Source organism: Entelurus aequoreus, linkage group LG17 (assembly GCF_033978785.1).
Source record: "Entelurus aequoreus isolate RoL-2023_Sb linkage group LG17, RoL_Eaeq_v1.1, whole genome shotgun sequence".
Lineage (NCBI taxonomy): Eukaryota > Metazoa > Chordata > Actinopteri > Syngnathiformes > Syngnathidae > Entelurus > Entelurus aequoreus.
In genome coordinates, this window is record NC_084747.1 from 14,791,933 (window position 1) to 14,811,817 (window position 19,885).

Genomic DNA, 19,885 nt, shown 5'->3' on the forward strand with positions numbered 1-19,885 from the left:
AAATGCAGAGGACAAATTTCACCACATCTAGTGTGTGTGTGACAATCATTGGTACTTTAATCTTTAATCTTGCATTTTTAAGCTTCGCCAAGCTGGATAGCATTAACCGTGTATTTACATGTCCATGGCTTAATAGTATTGTTAATTTTCTGTCTATCCTTCCAGTCAGGGGTTTATGTATTTTGTTTCTATCTGCATTTGAGCCCGATGCTATCACGTTAGCTCCGTAGCTAAAGTGTTTCGCCAATGTATTGTCGTGGAGATAAAAGTCACTGTGAATGTCCATTTCGCGTTCTCGACTCTCATTTTCAAGAGGATATAGTATCCGAGGTGGTTTAAAATACAAATCCGTGATCCAAAATACAAAAAGGAGAAAGTGTGGAATCCAATGAACCCTTGTACCTAAGTTACGGTCAGAGCGAAAAAATATATGTCCTGCACTGCCTCTCTAGTCCTTCACTCTCACTTTCCTCATCCACGAATCTTTCATCCTCGCTCAAATTAATGGGGTAATCGTCGCTTTCTCGGTCCGAATCTCTCTCGCTGCATTGTAAACAATGGGGAAATGTGAGAAGCCTTTCAACAGGTGACGTCACGCTACTTCCGGTACAGGCAAGGCTTTTTTATCAGCGAGCAAAAGTTGCAAACTTTATCGTCGATGTTCTCTACTAAATCCTTTCAGCTAAAATATGGCAATATCGCGAAATGATCAAGTATGACACATAGAATGGATCTGCTATCCCCGTTTAAATAAAAAAAATTCATTTCAGTAGGCCTTTAACCGTGTGGTTACAGGTCCAGGGTTTGGTAGTATTGTTGATCTTCTGTCTATCCTTCCAGTCAGGGGCTTATTTCTTCTGTTTATATATGCAGTTAAGCACGATGCTATCATGTTAGCTCCGTAGCTAAAGTGCTTCGCCGATGTATTGTCGTGGAGATAAAAGTCACTGTGAATGTCCATTTCGCGTTCTCGACTCATTTTCAAGAGGATATAGTATCCGAGGTGGTTTAAAATACAAATCCGTGATCCACAATAGAAAAAGGAGAGAGTGTGGAATCCAATGAGCCCTTGTACCTAAGTTACGGTCAGAGCGAAAAAAGAAAGTCCTGCACTGCACTCTAGTCCTTCACTCTCACGTTCCTCATCCACAAATCTTTCATCCTCGCTCAAATTAATGGGATAATCATCGCTTTCTGGGTCTGAATCGCTCTCGCTGCTGGTGTAAACAATGGGGAAATGTGAGGAGCCCTTCAACCTGCGACGTCACGCTACTTCCGGTACAGGCAAGGCTTTTTTATCAGCGACCAAAAGTTGCAAACTTTATCGTCGATGTTCTCTACTAAATCCTTTCAGCAAAAATATGGCAATATCGCAAAATGATCAAGTATGACACATAGAATGGATCTGCTATCCCCGTTTAAATAAGAAAATCGCATTTCAGTAGGCCTTTAACCGTGTGGTTACAGGTCCAGGGTTTGGTAGTATTGTTGATCTTCTGTCTATCCTTCCAGTCAGGGGCTTATTTCTTCTGTTTATATATGCAGTTAAGCACGATGCTATCATGTTAGCTCCGTAGCTAAAGTGCTTCGCCGATGTATTGTCGTGGAGATAAAAGTCACTGTGAATGTCCATTTCGCGTTCTCGACTCATTTTCAAGAGGATATAGTATCCGAGGTGGTTTAAAATACAAATCCGTGATCCACAATAGAAAAAGGAGAGAGTGTGGAATCCAATGAGCCCTTGTACCTAAGTTACGGTCAGAGCGAAAAAAGAAAGTCCTGCACTGCACTCTAGTCCTTCACTCTCACGTTCCTCATCCACAAATCTTTCATCCTCGCTCAAATTAATGGGATAATCATCGCTTTCTGGGTCTGAATCGCTCTCGCTGCTGGTGTAAACAATGGGGAAATGTGAGGAGCCCTTCAACCTGCGACGTCACGCTACTTCCGGTACAGGCAAGGCTTTTTTATCAGCGACCAAAAGTTGCAAACTTTATCGTCGATGTTCTCTACTAAATCCTTTCAGCAAAAATATGGCAATATCGCAAAATGATCAAGTATGACACATAGAATGGATCTGCTATCCCCGTTTAAATAAGAAAATCGCATTTCAGTAGGCCTTTAATGTCCAAAATAAATGTAAAACACAAACCAGGAACTAGGATTAGCCAAACTGAAAACAGGAACAAGCAAACAGAAAAACTGGAAACAGCTAACGGCTACAACGACAATCAGTAATACTCCAGCACAGACTGGATGGCAAAGCAGGCTTAAATAGCAGCTGGCTGATAGACACCAGGTGTGGACAGGTGCCAATCAGCCGCAGCTGAGAGGAAACAGCGCTCAGGGAGACAAGCGGGAAACAACCAAAATAAAAGCGCTGACAGGAAATAAAGACAAACACAGAGGAAAAACATAACCAAACTGTCAGGGACAAGCCTGACATATACAATATAAAACAATTACTATGTACAATATTACAGTATATGTGACAGCTGCATCATAAAATAGAGAGTAAATCCAGCAGAAAATAGAAAATAGACATTAAAAACATAGAGAAGTAGCTAACATAGAAGCGGTCAGGTAATAGACAGATATCATCTATTGTGGTTTGGTGAGTGATTATACAGCTGGATGGAGTGCGGAATGAAGGAGTTCTTGAATCAAACACTGTGGGAACGAAGCTGAAGGAGCCTGTTGGAGTATGAACTCTGCTGTCCCTCAATTGTCAGATGGAGTGGGTGGGCAGGATTGTCCATGATGGCCAGCAGTTTGTCCAGTGTCCTCCTGTCCCTCACTGACACAAACGCCTCCAACTGCGTGCCAATAGTTTGGCCGGCTTTCCGGATCAGTTTGTCAATCCGGTTTGAGTCCCTTTTGCTGGTGCTGCTCCCCCAACAAACCACTGCAAAGTACAGGGCACTGGCCACAACAGTCTGATAAAATATCTCCAACAGCTTGCTGCACACATTAAAGGACCTAAGCTTCCTCAGGAAAAAGAGTCTGCTCATGGCCTTCTTGGAAACACAAACTTTGCAGGAAACGGTCTTCTTTGAAGTCTTTCAAGTAAAGTGCTCCCACACTTTTGATGACTTAGGTCGTACACTTTTCTCCACTGAAGCAATAACCTCAGGATAGTTCTCCGCTAAACTATCGGTACTGTTTTCCTCCGCCATTTTTCGAATGTTTCCAGGCACAAAGACTAAAAAAATGGGACCCATTACCTCCCTGCTTGGCACTCAGCATCAAGGGTTGGAATTGGGTGTTAAATCACCAAATATGATTCCCAGGTGTGGCCACCGCTGCTGCTCACTGTTCCCCTCACCTCCCAGTGGGTGAACATGGGGATGGGTCGAATGCAGAGCTTAATTTCGCCACACCTAGTGTGTGTGTGACAATCATTGGTACTTTAACTTTAAAGGAGACAGCGTCGTCATGTGAGCTGCACATGACACATCATTGGCTGGCTTACTGCCACCTCATGAGACGTAGCCGCAGCGCAAGCACATAGCATAGATCCAACTAATCGATGACTAAATTAATCGCCAAACTATTTTTATAATCGATTTTAATCGATTAGTTGTTGCAGTGGACACTCTGCTCTGGGGGCCTTGTACGCATGCATGGGGGGTTGGGGTTCAGCGCGCCCCTCATTGCCTCGTCGGCCAGGGCGGATTGCGGGGACTGCGGTCTGGTGGCCTGACAGGCTTTTATTAATTTATTATTATTATTTTTTTTTAAATGTATTTTTTATTTTTATTTATTTAATTTTTTTAAATATATTTTTTTATTTTATTATTATTATTATTATTATTATTATATTTTTTTTAAAATCGTATTATTTATTTGTGTGTGGCGTCGCGCGGGTCTCACTTCCTGTTGGGTGGGGTCCGTGCCCGTGTGGCCCGACCTTGCGCTGTAGGGTCTCTGTTGGTGACTTGATGTGGTGGCGCGACCCCCGTGTCTGGTCTGGATGCTGTGTCTCGGTTGTTTGTGCGGGTTTGGGTTGGGGTGGTGGGGTATTTTGGTGGGGGGGTGTTGGTGTCTCTTGTTTGCGTGTTGGCGTTTGGGCTGACTGGCGGGCTGGCGCTGGCTGGTTTCCGTGATCCTGTTGGCGTGCGGTTGCCGGTCGCAGTTTTTTTTTGATCGCTTTGATTTGATTGGGTGGTGCTGGCTATCTGGGGGTGTTGCGGCTGCTGTTTCTGCTGCCGTTTGTTTGTGGTGTGGGCGCCCGTGGCTGCTGGGCCTGGTGCAGGGGGGTGGTTGATGTTGTGACTGGTGGCAGCGCGCGCGCAAGGTGGTTGTCGGGGCTGACAAACTGTGTATATGTATGTATATGTGTGTGTGTGTGTATGTATGTATGTATATATATGTGTATGTGTATATATGTGTATGTACATGTATATATGTGTATGTGTGTGTATGTGTACATGTGTATGTATATGTATATAGGTATGTATGTATATTTCTGGGGGTACGCTCTGGGCCTGCCTGTCAGGCGGGGGTCAGCGCCTCAGGCTACTGCATCCGGACTGCGTGTCTGGAGCTCCTGGGTCCCACCGTCCATCTCTTCCGGGTGCCCGTCTTGGTTGGGGCCTGCTGAGTCTAGTCCCTGCGTCTACTGTGGTAGCTTGTTGCTGCAAGGTATTCCGAGGTGCTACGAGTCAGCCAGTTGCTGGGGTAGTGACCTTGTGTGTCAGCATGTCTGTGATCTTCTTTTAATTCCTTTTTTTAAATTGTTTTTATTTTTTAATGTATTTATTTATGTTTATTTTTTAATATATTTTATTAATATTATTTTTTTATTTTTCCTCTCCCTCGGGATTTTTATAATCGATTTAATCGATTAGTTGTTGCAGCCCTAATATACACATACTGTACATACTGTATACATTCACTGTACAAGCACACATACACATACTGTACATATACAAGTACATATGCACACATACACTCATGCACATAATCACGTTTCATCAAACATATATTAATGCTGTTGCCCTAGGGTAAACTGGGTATAACACATGGCACACTGACAAGGCTTAACCTATTGTTACTATAACAATCTACAAGGTTAATGTAGGTTGCTTCTCTTTCTTCCCCTCCATTTTTCTGCATTCTTTCGTATCTCAAGTTATCATTACGTATATGTATTGTTGCATTTGAACAACTGTATTGCTGATAATAAAGGTAAAGTATCTGTATTGTTCATTATCAATAGCGCTAATTCTATTGGTATTTGTATTGCTCCATTTGTAGTGTAATAATGCTCATTGTCATTTCTGTATTATTTTTTATTTTCGCTAACTGCTTATTTGCTATCACTTTTACCATCATATTTCTACATGTCGTATTTGCTGATGTTGCTCTGTTGTTGTTGTTGTTGTTGTGTTTGCTGTTGTTGTTTTTGTCTCTCTGTCTAATCGCCCTCTTGTCCCTACAATTTCCCCCTCTATCTTCTTTTTTCTCTCTTTCTATCCCCTCCTGCTGCGGCCCGGCTGCACCAAATGATAATATAAATACATTTAATAAAGTCAAATACAAATAAGGCAACAAGAGAAGTATCCTACACTTCTCTTTTGTAAAATAAATCTGAACAGCCGATATGGGCATCTACATCTACTATATGATTTGCCTGAGAAGCTGGACAGGACAAAAAAAATAAATAAATAAATGGAATACAATGATTTGCAAATCATTTTCAACCCATATTCAGTTGAATATGCTACAAATACAACATATTTGATGTTCAAACTGATAAACTTTTTTTTTTTTGCAAATAATCATTAACTTTAGAATTTGATGCCAGCAACACGTGACAAAGAAGTTGGGAAAGGTGGCAATAAATACTGATAAAGTTGAGGAATGCTCATCAAACACTTATTTGGAACATCCCACAGGTGAACAGGCAAATTGGGAACAGGTGGGTGCCATGATTGGGTATAAAAGTAGATTCCATGAAATGCTCAGTCATTCACAAACAAGGATGGGGCGAGGGTCACCACTTTGTCAACAAATGTGTGAGCAAATTATTGAACAGTTTAAGAACAACCTTTCTCAACCAGCTATTGCAAGGAATTTAGGGATTTCACCATCTACGCTCCGTAATATCATCAAAGGGTTCAGAGAATCTGGAGAAATCACTGCACGTAAGCAGCTAAGCCCCGTGACCTTCAATCCCTCAGGCTGTAGTGCATCAACAAGCGACATCAGTGTGTAAAGGATATCACCACATGGGCTCAGGAACACTTCAGAAACCCACTGTCAGTAACTACAGTTGGTCGCTACATCTGTAAGTGCAAGTTAAAACTCTCCTATGCAAGGCGAAAACCGTTTATCAACAACACCCAGAAACGCCGTCGGCTTCGCTGGGCCTGAGCTCATCTAAGATGAACTGATACAAAGTGGAAAAGTGTTCTGTGGTCTGACGAGTCGACATTTCAAATTGTTTTTGGAAACTGGACGTCGTGTCCTCCGGACCAAAGAGGAAAAGAACCATCCGGATTGTTATAGGCGCAAAGTGGAAAAGCCAGCATGTGTGATGGTATGGGGGTGTATTAGTGCCCAAGACATGGGTAACTTACACATCTGTGAAGGCGCCATTAATGCTGAAAGGTACATACAGGTTTTGGAGCAACATATGTTGCCATCCAAGCAACGTTACCATGGACGCCCCTGCTTATTTCAGTAAGACAATGCCAAGCCACGTGTTACATCAACGTGGCTTCATAGTAAAAGAGTGCAGGTACTAGACTGGCCTGCCTGTAGTCCAGACCTGTCTCCCATTGAAAATGTGTGGTGCATTATGAAGCCTAAAATACCACAACGGAGACCCCCGGACTGTTGAACAACTTAAGCTGTACATCAAGCAAGAATGGGAAAGAATTCCACCTGAGAAGCTTCAAAAATGTGTCTCCTCAGTTCCCAAACGTTTACTGAGTTTTGTTAAAAGGAAAGGCCATGTAACACAGTGGTGAACATGCCCTTTCCCAACTACTTTGGCACGTGTTGCAGCAATGAAATTCTAAGTTAATTATTATTTGCAAAAAAATAAAAATAGTTTATGAGTTTGAACATCAAATATCTTGTCTTTGTAGTGCATTCAACTGAATATGGGTTGAAAAGGATTTGCAAATCATTGTATTCCGTTTATATTTACATCTAACACAATTTCCCAACTCGTATGGAAACAGGGTTTGTACACACACATACAGTACATAGAATAAAGTGTGTTTTTGTTGCTTGTGTCTTGCAGACGTCCAGCAGCTGATTGGTAATCCAGAAGAAGTTTCCCCTCAGTTAGGGGGGAGCTCCACTTTGAAGCAGGAGACTCCACAACCACCCTGCATTAAAAAGGAAGAGGAGGAACTCTGCATCACTCAGGAGGGAGAGTGTCTTCTAGGACGAGAGGAAGCTGATTACACCAAGTTTCCACTGAGTATTCTCTCTGTGAAGACTGAAGATGATGAAGAGAAACCACAACTAGACAACATCTTAACTCCACTATCACATAGTGAGGCAAAAGACAAGGTTGAAGAACCTTTGAGCAGCGATAAAGACTGTGAAGGTGATATGAGGACTCACATTGACAACAAACACTCTGAATGCTCTACAAAGAAGAGAGGTAAAACATGTTTGAGCTGCTCAGTTTGTGCTGAAAGTTTTACTAAAAAGTGCCACTTGACTCGACACATGAGAACACACACAGGTGTAAAACCATTTAAGTGTTCAGTTTGTGGCAAAAGTTTTTCTCAAAATAGCATTTTGACTCAACACATGAGAACACACACAGGTGAAAAACCATTTAAATGTTCAGTTTGTGTCGCAAGCTTTTGTCAAAAAGGCCAATTGGCTCAACACATGAGAACACACACAGGTGAAAAACCATTTAAATGTTCAGTTTGTGTCGTAAGCTTTCGTCAAAAAGGCCAATTGTCTCAACACATGAGAACACACACAGGAGAAAAACCATTTAAATGTTCACTTTGTGTCGTAAGCTTTCGTCAAAAAGGCCAATTGACTCAACACATGAGAACACACACAGGTGAAAAACCATTTGAATGTTCAGTTTGTGGCTACAGCTTTTCTCGAAAGTATCATTTGAATCAACACATGACAACACACACAGGAGGAAAAAAAAATATTAACTGTTCAGTTTGTGGCAAAAGCTTTTCTGTTAAGCAAAATTTGACTAACCACATGAGAAGACACACAGGAAAAAACACATTTAGTTGTTCAGTTTGTGGCAAAAGCTTTCTTTTTAAGAGCAATTTGACTGACCACATGAGAAGGCACACAGGTGAAAAACCATTTCGTTGTTCAGTTTGTGGCAAAAGCTTTTATGTCAAGAGCCATTTGACCGAACACATGAGAAGACACACAGGAGAAAAAACAAGTAGTTGTTCAGTTTGTGGCAAAAGTTTTTCTGTTAAGAGGGATTTGACTGAACACATGAGAACACACACAGGTGAAAAACCATTTAGTTGTTCAGTTTGTGGCAAAAAGTTTTCTTTTAAGAGCAGTACGATTGGACATATGAGAACACACACAGGTGAAAAACCATTTAGTTGTACAGTTTGTGGCAAAAGCTTTTCTTTTAAGAGCAGTACGATTGGACATATGAGAATACACACAGGTAAAAAAACATTTAGTTGTTCAGTTTGTGGCAAAAGTTTTTCTGTTAAGAGGGATTTAACTAACCACAAGAGAACACACACAGGTGAAAAACCATACAAGTGTTCAGTTTGTAGCAAAAGCTTTTCTAAAAATAGCCAATTGACTCAACACATGAGAACACACACAGGAAAAAACCATTTAGTTGTTCAGTGTGCTGTAAAAGGTTCCCACATAATGCAGACGCAGTAAAACACATGAGAACACACAAGGGAAAATAACCAATTAGCTGTTTAGTTTGTGGTATGTTGCTCATATGTGGTGACATCCACCCTACCCAGGACCTCCTCACTGCTTCTTTCACAAATATCTGAGGTATTCATACAAACTTGGATTATTTGGAGCATAATCTTATCTACTTATGACCCCATGTCTTCTCTGTATCTGAAACCTTTCTGATCAGTAAGATAGATGATGCTTTAAGTGCTTGGTTACTCCTTCTTCAGTCCAGGGACCTGGGGCCTCATGTGTCAAGTGTGCTCGAAAACCTGCACTATGCCGTTTTTCACTGCAAAGTTGAGCTGTATCAAAACTGACGTTGACGCATAAGTGATGCTGGGTAACTGTTTGCATAACAAACTGCCAACGTTTACTTCTTAGACTGATTGATGTGCAAATCAGAGACATATGAACAATTAACCCCCAACACCCACAACCCAACCCCCACCTCCCTCGACATCCGGGCATAACAGGTTCAATCCGGCCCATGATATGAGTTTGCGAAGTGTAAAATTCAGCTGCATTTTTTTAATTAAATAAACTGCTGTTCTAAATGTGTCCACTGGATGTCGCAATAGCAATTCTGTTAGGCAAGAAAATAGCTTATACCGGGGCGAGCAAGTATACCAAGCAAGAGGTACACGGTAAAGCGGTGCTGTGACTCCTCCCCCTCCACCCAACGTAAAACAGGAGTAAAATAAGCAATCAGTAACCCCACTTAAAATGCAGCATGAGACACTGCACACTGATATAGTTCTGTGAAAATGATTGTCTTCTGTGCAAATGTAAAGAAAGTGAACAGTGTGTGATTTACTGCAATACTGTCAGTCTTTTAAATTATTTGTGTTATAGTAGAGAATATAGGATATGCTTTCTGTCAAAAAGTGATTACGTAATATAAATTTAATATGAAAAAATAATACAAAAAATGTAAGTCCCGCCCCCTGACATCTGGCTATGACTTGGCAGATCAATCTATGAAAGATGAGTCTATTTCACCACTATATATTTACTATATTTAATTTGACAGGCCTTTCGAAAGATGTGAAAACAATCTATATATTTACTATATTTAATATGAATTTATTGCAGCTATAGTCACTGTGTGTAGACTTGAAGGGGGTCTCGTATCCTTAGTAAGGGCTTTTTTCTAACAGGAAAATTGGGGGTCTGTTTTATCAAATTTTCAGTGAATTGAGATAAAGATGACATGTTATCAAAGCCCTACAATGGGGGGGTGTGGGGGTCCCCACCCTCCTGTCTGTTGTAGTCTAAAACTGATCTTGACAGTTGTTGATTGAGGTAACAATGAAAGAAAAATAGAAGCAGTCATATAAGCATGCGTGCAATCCCATTAATTAAATCAAATGTGCTGGGTCGTAGGAATGGGAACAGTCACATCCTTCATGATTGGATGTAACCACGCTCCCCATCGTTGGATGATGCTGAGACAATTGATCATACAATGACTTCTCATCATTCCTTCAGTTTCTACCTAACGCTGTCCACTATTTTCAAGAAAATGTTGTAATGTTTTATTATGCTACATTTAGTCTTACTTTATATCAGGGGTCACCAACGCGGTGCTCGCGGGCACCAGGTAGCCCGTAAGGACCAGGGCCCGTACTTATCAAGCTTCTTAGAGTGCCATTTTACACTTAAGTCCTGAGAATTTGCGAAATGTAGTCCTACTCTCAAACTTAAGAATAAAAGCTTTTTATCAACGTTCTTAAGTCTAAGAATCACTCCTACTCTCCACGATATTTAAGAGACCTTCAGAGGTGTCTTAAGTGGTTAGGAGTTGCCAGCAGGGGATGGCACTGAGGCGAGAGAGACGTCCGCGAACGTTCAGGGAACGGAACAATGTTTTTTTTTTTTTTGATGACGAGCAGCTGATCAAACGGTATCGTTTAGACAGAGCGGATATTATTTTTGTCACAGATTTAATACTTTTCGATTCCTTGTTGATTTCTGCATGTGGCTGCAGTGGGCTAGTATATATAGAGCCACCCACACCAGTTTCAAATGAGTTGCCTAATTAATGAATTGGAAAGAAAATGTTATGACAGTAGCGTATGTGTGTGGCCGTGAGGTGAGTGACGTCAGTGAGTGTGTGGGCGATAGAAGAGAGGGAGCGGTAGCGTGAGTGCCGGCGGGGACTAGTTTGTTTTGTATTATTTTGTAGTTTATTGTCAAAGTATACACTCCCATTGTCCACTTAAATATTTCCAAGATATTTCTTTATTCTTAGACAACAGATTCCCTTCCGTGATTGGTCATTTCTATGGACACAGAAATGACGTCACCTAAAATTCCGTTTACGGCACATAGTAATGTCGTAATTCAGCTCTGAGTGTGACACTTAAGATTCAGTCCTACACTTCGCTGAAAGTGTGAGTAAGACGCTTGATAACTAACTTTTAAGTGCAGCTTTCAGCGAAGAATTTATTTACTCTTAAGTCAACTCTTAGCAGACTTCTTAGGAGTAATTCTAACAAGCTTGATAAGTATGGCCCCAGATGAGTAGCCCGCTGGCCTGTTCTAAAAATAGCTCAAATAGCAGCACTTACCAGTGAGCTGCCTCTATTTTTTAAATTGTATTTATTTACTAGCAAGCTGGTCTCGCTTTGCTCGACATTTTTAATTCTAAGATAGACAAAACTCAAATATAATTTGAAAATCCAAGAAAATATTTTAAAGACTTGGTCTTCACTTGTTTGAATAAATTCATTAATTTTTTTACTTTGCTTCTTATAACTTTCAGAAAGACAATTTTAGAGAAAAAATACAACCTTAAAAATTATTTTAGGATTTTTAAACACATATACCTTTTTACCTTTTAAATTCCTTCCTCTTCTTTCCTGACAATTTAAATCAATGTTCAAGTACATTTATTTTTTTTATTGTAAAGAATAATAAATACATTTTAATTAAATTCTTCATTTTAGCTTCTGTTTTTTCGACGAAGAATATTTGGGAAATATTTCTTCAAACTTATTATGATTAAAATTCAAAAAAAATATTTTGGCAAATCTAGAAAATCTGTAGAATCAAATTTAAATTTTATTTCAAAGTCTTTTGAATTTCTTTTAAAAATTTTGTTCTGGAAAATCTAGAAGAAATAATGATTTGTCTTTGTTAGAAATAGCTTGGTCCAATTGTTATATATTCTAACAAAGTGCAAATTGGATTTTAACCTATTTAAAACATGTCATCAAAATTCTAAAATGAATCTTAATCAGGAAAAATTACTTATGATGTTCCATAAATTATTTTTTAAATTTTTTCAAAAAGATTCGAATTAGCTAGTTTTTCTCTTCTTTTTTTCTGTTGAATTTTGAAATTTAAAGAGTCGAAATTGAAGTTAAACTATGTTTCAAAATTTAATTGTCATTTTTTTCGTGTTTTCTCTTCTTTTAAACCGTTCAATTAAGTGTAAATATCATTAATTATTAATAATAACATAGAGTTAAAGATAAAATGAGCAATTTGGCTATTTCTGGCAATTTATTTAAGTGTGTATCAAACTGGTAGCCCTTCGCATTAATCAGTACCCAAGAAGTAGCTCTTGGTTTCAAAAAGGTTGGTGACCCCTGCTTTATATCATAGTCAAACTAAGGAAGTTATGAATAAGTCTATCTTTGTTTCTGAAATATATCTTGATTTTATATTTTTTACCATCATGAAAATATACTTATGAACAATAGTTTTAACAATACTACAAATAATATTAAAGTCATGTTGTTGATTGTGTGGTTTAGTTTAGGTTTTATGCCACATCATGCAGTTAAAAAAGATGAACAATTAGTTTCACATGAATGGTAAATGTTTAAAGCTATTAATGCCAAAGTTTTTCAAATCTTCCCGTACTACATTTTAACCTTTAAATGTCTACTTTTTATCATTGTAAGATTTTCAGAAAAATATATTTAGTTTATTTTTCATTATACAAGATTTTTGATGCATGATTAGGGTAAATACCATTAATGATTAATCCACTTTTTTTTTTAAATATATATTTAACACAATGTTTTTAATTGCCTGTCACTACATTGTAGGAATATTGATAGATTTCTTTTTTTTGTAATGTTCACATGTTTAATATAGGTATTGTGGATTTAAGTTTTTCCAAGTTGAATCAATTGTACACCATGCACATGTGTGCATTAGTACACATCATGATAAGCAGGGTACTCCTACTACATTTGTTCATTTATTCATTAAAATTATGTTAAACCAGACTCAAACCTGCTCACCCAATTACTTTTTTCAATGGCTTTTTCTGTTTCCTTTTCTTTCACTACTCAGTTTGTCAGTGTTTTAGCAAGTGTGTTTTTCAAAACCTATTCATAATGTTCAACATTTTCAGATTTTATTATTTTTTGGTAGCAATATTTAGGAGAACAGGTGATTCAGGGAGCGGTATATGTCATAAAAGGGCTGCGGGTAGCTTTGCTAAGCAGACTAGTCAGCGTTCAACTCAACCTTGTTTCGCAGACAGACAGCATCGACAAGGGAATGATGGCTGAGTCTTACCAAAAACTGTGCAAAGGTCTAGGGATGCTGGAGGAGCCACACCCCATCAAGCTCAAACCTGATGCAGATCCATTTTTACTAGCAACGCGGAGATGTTTTCCTATTCCTTTTAATGGGCAAAGTGAGGGAAGAGTTGAAAAAAATAGAAAAGATAGGAGTCATCTCAAAAGTAGAAGAGCCAACTGACTGGTGTTCTGGGATGGGACCAGTTCCGTCAAAAAATGTCTCTGTGTGCATCTGCGTAGACGCTTAGCCCCCTCAACAGAGTGACCTGCGGAGAGACGTACATTCTACGGTCGGTGGAACACATACTAGGATGTCTTGCAGGTGCACAAGTCTTCAGCAAGTTGCATGCAAACAGAGCATTTTCTTAAGCCCACCAAACGTGCATTGAGTGTGGAGCGATGGCGTGTTATCTGAAGTGAAGATTGAAGACGTGATAGAAGATGGACGACTACTGCTATGCTAAGATGGCGACGTCCGCTAAAAGAGAACATGAAAGAGAATCAGCGCCACCAACGGAGAACAATCTGAAAAGCGAAGATGAAGGTAAGTGTGTTGCGTTCCCTCATTTGAAAGCTATTTGAATTCCAAGCCCTAAAAATAGAAATTAGCTGACTTTGTTGAACAAATAACCTGTTAGCATTTTTACCTCGATAAAAAATGGCGGAAATGTCTGTTTGAAGTTACCGCAGAAGTGTCCTGCACTGGAAAATCTGCCTTAATTTAAATAAAAAGTGATATTAATCGAGATTTGATGGTATATAGTTTGTATTTTTTGTTTAGCACTTAGCAATAGTGCTAATTGCTTGATCTGCTTATCAGTCAGCTTCTAAATGTTGTAGCTCATCCTCCTTATATTCAGGCTCAGAAATATAAGGTTCTGGATCATAATTTGTCCCAAAATATTCTTTGATGGCACTCATGAAGTCTGCCTTCATTAGTAATAGTTGGTGGTGTTGTTGAAGGAAATAGCGAACGTTGTGATGTGCCTGTGAAAGTAATGTGCCGCTTAAAATGATAAAAAATTATGAAAATACGTAAATATTACATGTTATTATGAATGTGCCTGTTATTACATTACATATATACTTACAGCGTGTAAATAAAAAGTTGCTGGATATTTTTTAAAAGTTTTTTTATAGAAGAAATAGAGTGCATGCCCATTACCTGCATTGTTAGCTGACTTTTGCTTGCGTTTATTTACGAGTTAGAATCAGTAATGGGCAGTAGTGCACAACAAGTAGCGACGCTATGTAGCTTAACTACAGTTCCCAGTAGCGTGGCGTTAGCCTTGCTCCTTTTTTGAACCCGTAGTGATACCGAACAACCCTACTACACACACATACAGTACATAGAAGAAAGTGTGTTTTTGTTGTTTGTGTCTTGCAGACGTCCGGCAGCTGATCGGTAATCTAGAAGAAGTTTCCCCTCAGTTAGGGGGGAGCTCCACTTTGAAGCAGGAGACTCCACAACCACCCTGCATTAAAAAGGAAGAGGAGGAACTCTGCATCACTCAGGAGGGAGAGTGTCTTCTAGGACGAGAGGAATCTGATTACACCAAGTTTCCACTGAGTATTCTCTCTGTGAAGACTGACGATGATGAAGAGAAACCACAAGCAGACAACCTCTTAGCTCCACTATCAGATAGTGAGGCTGAAGACGAGGTTGAAGAACCTTTGAGCAGCGATACAGACTGTGAAGGTGATATGAGGACTCACACTGACAACAAACACTCTGAATGCTCTACAAAGAAGAGAGGTAAAAAATGTTTGAGCTGCTCAGTTTGTGCTAAAAGTTTTGCTAAAAAGAGCCATTTGACTCAACACATGAGAACACACATAGGTGAGAAACCATTTAAATGTTTAGTTTGTGGCAAAAGTTTTTCTCTAAATTGCCGTTTGACTCAACACATGAGAACACACACAGGTGAAAAAACATTTAATGGTGCAGTTTGTGGAAAAAGCTTTTCTCAAAATAGCTATTTGACTCAACACATGAGAACACACACAGGTGAAAAACCTTTTAATTGTTCAGTTTGTGGAAAAAGCTTTTCTCAAAATAGGACTTTGACTAAACACATGAAAACACACACAGGTGAAAAAACATTTCATTGTTCAGTTTGTGGCAAAGGCTTTTCTCAAAATGTCCATTTGACTCAACACATGACAACACACACAGGTGAAAAACCATTTAATTGTTCAGTTTGTGGCAAAAGATTTTATCGAAATTACCGTTTGACTCAACACATGAAAACACACATCGGTGAGAAACCATTTAAATGTTTAGTTTGTGGTAAAAGCTTTTCTCAAAATTGCCGTTTGACTCTACACATGAGAACACACACAGGTGAAAACACATGTAATTGTTCAGTTTGTGGCAAAATCTTTTCTCGGAATAGCTCTTTGACCGAACACATGAGAAGACACACAGGTGAAAAACCATTTAACTGTTCGGTTTGTGGTGAAAACTTTTCTATTAAGAGCCAATTGACTGAACACATAAGAACACACACAGGTGAAAAACCATTTAGTTGTTCAGTGTGCTCTAAAAGGTTTCCACATAATGCAGACGCAGTAAAACACATAAGAACACACAAGGGAAAATAACCAATTAGCTGTTTAGTTTGTGGTATGTTGCTCATATGTGGTGACATCCCCCCTACCCAGGACCTCCTCACTGCTTCTTTCACAAATATCTGAGGTATTCATACAAAATTTGATTATTTAGAGCATAATCTTATCTACTCATGACCCCATGTCTTCTCTGTATCTGAAACCTTCCTGAACAGTAAGATAGATGATGCTTCAAGTGCTTGGTTACTCCTTCTTCAGTCCAGGGACCTGGGGCCTCATGTGTCAAGTTTGTGCACACTCAAAAACCTGCACTACACCCTTTTTCACTGCAAAGTTGAGATGTATCAAAACTGACGTTGACGCATAAGTGATGCTGGGTAGCTGTTTGCATAACAAACTGCCAACTTTTACTCCTCAGACTGATCGATGTGCAAATCAGAGACATATGAACAATTAACCCCCAAAACCCACAACCCAACCCCCACCTCCCTCGACATTCGGGCATAACCGGTTCAATCCAGCCCGCGAGATGAGTTTGCGAAGTGCAAAATTCAGCTGCATTTTTTAATGAAAGAAGCTGCTGTTCTAATTGTGTCCACTAGATGTCGCAATAGCAATTATGTTAGGCAAGCAAATATATTATACCAAGGCAAGCAAGTACACCAAGCAAGAGGTACACGACTCCTCCCCCTCAACCAAACGTAAAACAGGAGTAAAATAACCAATCATTAACTCCTTTTCAAATGCAGCATGAGACACTGCACACTGATATAGTTCTGTGAAAATGATTGTCTTCTGTGCAAATGTAAAGAAAGTGAACAGTGTGTGATTTACTGCAATACTGTCAGTCTTTTAACTTTTTATTTGTGCTTTGTTGAAATTGTTCACACATTGCACAGCTTTTATTTTCCTATCAATACACATTATGTCTAGAAGACAGGAAGTAACTCAACACTCTTGAATAGTTTCTACCTCAGTTTGTATGGTTTGTTGGGTTAGCACAGGATTAATATGTGGAAATGACAAATGAGGTAGTTGATAAATAGAATAGTTTTTAGTCATGCTTTATTTAGTTTTTTGTTCAACCCTAGATGGGCTGTGACTTAAAGTTAAATTGCTTTGTACAAACACTGAGATTAAGTCCAAGTTCATTGTGTTCTTCATGGTGTTTCTGAAAATGCACCATTTGTTTCCTCTAAATGTTTAACTAACTTGAAGTGTTTTGTCAAGAGGATTATTTGTGATATGTACATTTTCAGAATGTGCTTGTTCTATTTTGGGCCGAAGTAAAATAAAAATAACAATCTGAAGTTGTCGTGGTCGTATTTTTGATGAGGTGGCGACTTGTCCAGGGTGTACCCCGCCTTCCGCCCGAATGCAGCTGAGATAGGCTCCAGCGAATCCCTGCTACCCCAAAAGGGAAAAGCGGTAGAAAAATGGATGGATGGATGGATTTTACCCGTCCGGCCCACGTGGAAATAGATTTTCCTCCATGCGGCCCCTGAGCTAAAATGAGTTTGACTCCCCTTGTACGAAAGCCAATTGTGTGCCGTTAATCAGTTCTGTAATGTTCCCGTGCCTTTAAGTTGGTAGGTCAATCTGTGATGTCATTTCCCCTTTTAAGCATGTCTTTTTCAGAATAGCCCGTTTTCGATCAATGGTGGCAGCCAGCCTTGTGTGCGTTGACGAATAAATACACATTCACATCTACCTTTCAGCAATAAAGATGATTAAAGGATTCTTTTGCCGGAATTTGTCCATCGTGTCCCAACTCTAAAACAACTAGTATCCCTTCCTTACATTGGTCCTTCGATCCGTAGAGAGTTCCACCATCAGACACTATGAAGAGATCACCTGCTGATCACCAGCCCTCTGTCAGGCCAAAGAGAGACATTCAAATACCACAGCATTTTGGCCCCTTACGATGTCACCCTCCTTCCCTCTCAACTGCCTGCTGCCCAAATCTCTTCACTACCAGTAGGATAACACGGTGAAGCAAGGCCAACCAGAGCTAGGAGTGCGCCAGGGTACCAGTCATCTGCTTCATCACGTCGATCCTCTCGACGATCGCATGGGCTTCAACTGCTCCAAAATATTCCTGATGTTCAAACAGCTGCCCGAGAGGAGCGAATTAAAGGTTTGGAGCTCGAATTAAAGGTTTGGAGCTCGCTGTTCTACAGCAAGAAATAGAGGAGGAAAGGAAAGCTGACTTGGATGCGGAGAGATTAGATGTACAAGCTAAAGAAGGACAAAGACTACAAGAGGATGCTCACCTTGCCAAGGAGGGTATGGCAATGGAAATGGAACGGCGCAGACGCTTAAAGAAACTGGAGAAAGACTTACACATTGCCTATATTGTCAAGTATTTCCTGTCGGAGTCTGAAGATGATTCATTGTCAACAACGTCAGCTCCGCCCTCTGCTGACATGCTTCAGCTCCCATCAATAGCTCCAATGAAATCTGCTGCCGCTATCCCGATGACACAGCCATTGACAACGATTCCCATTCCTAGCCACCATGTGACAAAGCTTGTCATAAAGGAAAATGATGAAGTACTGTTGCACCCCAGTCCAGAAAGAGTTATTTCTGAACTACGACGTAAATTTTGGATCTTAAGGGGCAGAGAAGCAATATGGAAACCTCAGCATATCTGTACATGTCTAGAATATCGTCGTTGTAAAGCCAAGCCTGACATTCCTAAAATGGCTGATTACCCACCTGCTCGACTGCGACTTCATAAGCCACCTTTCTACTCAACCGGAGTTTATTGCTTTGGACCTCTTCAAGTGAAAATTGGGCGCCACACAGAGAAAAGATGGGGTATCATCTATAAGTGCATGGCAACTCGCTCTGTACACTTGGAACTACTGGAGAATCTTGATACGGACGCATTCCTGCTATCCTTAAGAAGATTCATCTCACAACACGGCAAACCCTTTGACCTCCTCATGGAGAATGGTACCAACTTTGTTGGTGGAGAACGTGAATTATGTGAAGGAGTTGCTTCAATGGAACCACAGTTGAGAGAACAACTTGCAGAGCACCAGATTTCATTCCGATTCAATCCTCCAAGCGCTCCACATTTTGGGGGCACATGGAAGACAGAGGTAAAATCCATTTAGACAGCACTCAGAGTTGTTCTCAAAGACCAAACAGTCCCTGAACCAGTATTACTGACCACATTGATAGAGGTTGAAGGCATAATGAATGCTTAACCTCCCGGTTACCTGTCTTCGGACGCCTCAGACCCAGACCCAGTCACGCCAAATCTCCTTCTTATGGGCCGTCACGATTCATCTCTACCTCAAGCAATCTACGATCCCTGTGGTCTCGGTAAAAGACCTTAGAGGCACAGCCAAGTCCTAGCAGATCACTTTTGGTCGTTTTTCATCCAGCATTACCTGCCAGGGCTTCAAGAACGTAGCAAGTGGAGTAACGATTGTAAGACCCTTTTGGCTGGTCAAGTTGTCTTGACAGTGGATTCTCAACTCCCCCGAGGACCGTGGCCTGTAGGACGGATCACTAAGACACACCCAGGAGCAGATGGACTGGTCCGGACTGCCAGAGTTCAAGGGAAGAATCGCACCTACCTTCGCCCCGTCACCCGACTGATCATGCGTCCACCCCTTGATGACGAGGACACTACCTCATAGACTTTCTTCTGGTTTCAACTACCATACGGACAGTTGGGGGAGGCTGTGGACGAAAGTCTATTGTGTGCCGTTTACCAGGTCAATCTGTGACATAATTTTCCCTTTTAAGCAGGTCTTTGTCAGAATAGCCCATTTTCGATCAATGGTGGCAGCCAGCCTTGTGTGCGTTGACGACTAAATATCACACACAAACACACACATTCACATTTACCTTTCAGCAATAAAGAT

General features: G+C 40.2%; 3 protein-coding genes across 4 annotated transcripts in view; 2 read left to right on the forward strand and 1 right to left on the reverse strand.

Moving 5' to 3' along the window:
* Positions 1 to 19,885, reverse strand: part of LOC133632464 (uncharacterized) — a 508,815-nt gene that overhangs the window by 204,897 nt on the left and 284,033 nt on the right. The gene's annotated exons all lie outside the window — the stretch shown is intronic.
* Positions 1 to 19,885, forward strand: part of LOC133632484 (zinc finger protein OZF-like) — a 421,867-nt gene that overhangs the window by 3,232 nt on the left and 398,750 nt on the right. The window contains exon 2 of one of the 2 annotated variants that reach the window (XM_062024927.1): positions 7,256 to 10,943. The exons of the other annotated variant lie outside the window; for it this stretch is intronic. Coding sequence (XP_061880911.1) covers positions 7,256 to 8,865 — 1,610 coding nt within the window. The 3' untranslated portion in view covers positions 8,866 to 10,943. Of the gene's footprint in view, positions 1 to 7,255; positions 10,944 to 19,885 lie in introns of those variants that run through there. 2 annotated transcript variants of the gene reach the window in all.
* On the forward strand, positions 13,771 to 16,671 carry LOC133632518 (oocyte zinc finger protein XlCOF6.1-like). The gene is made up of 2 exons (XM_062024986.1): positions 13,771 to 13,977; positions 14,821 to 16,671. Exons 1-2 carry the CDS (start codon positions 13,875 to 13,877, stop codon positions 16,035 to 16,037), a joined length of 1,320 nt encoding a protein of 439 aa, XP_061880970.1. The 5' UTR covers positions 13,771 to 13,874; the 3' UTR covers positions 16,038 to 16,671.

Bases quoted from the DNA above. Each gene is read 5' to 3' on its own strand.
- LOC133632518 (XM_062024986.1), top strand. From the start codon at position 13,875: ATGGACGACTACTGCTATGCTAAGATGGCGACGTCCGCTAAAAGAGAA. The intron at 13,978-14,820 runs GTAAGTGTGTTG...TGTGTCTTGCAG, and splicing joins TCTGAAAAGCGAAGATGAAG to ACGTCCGGCAGCTGATCGGT.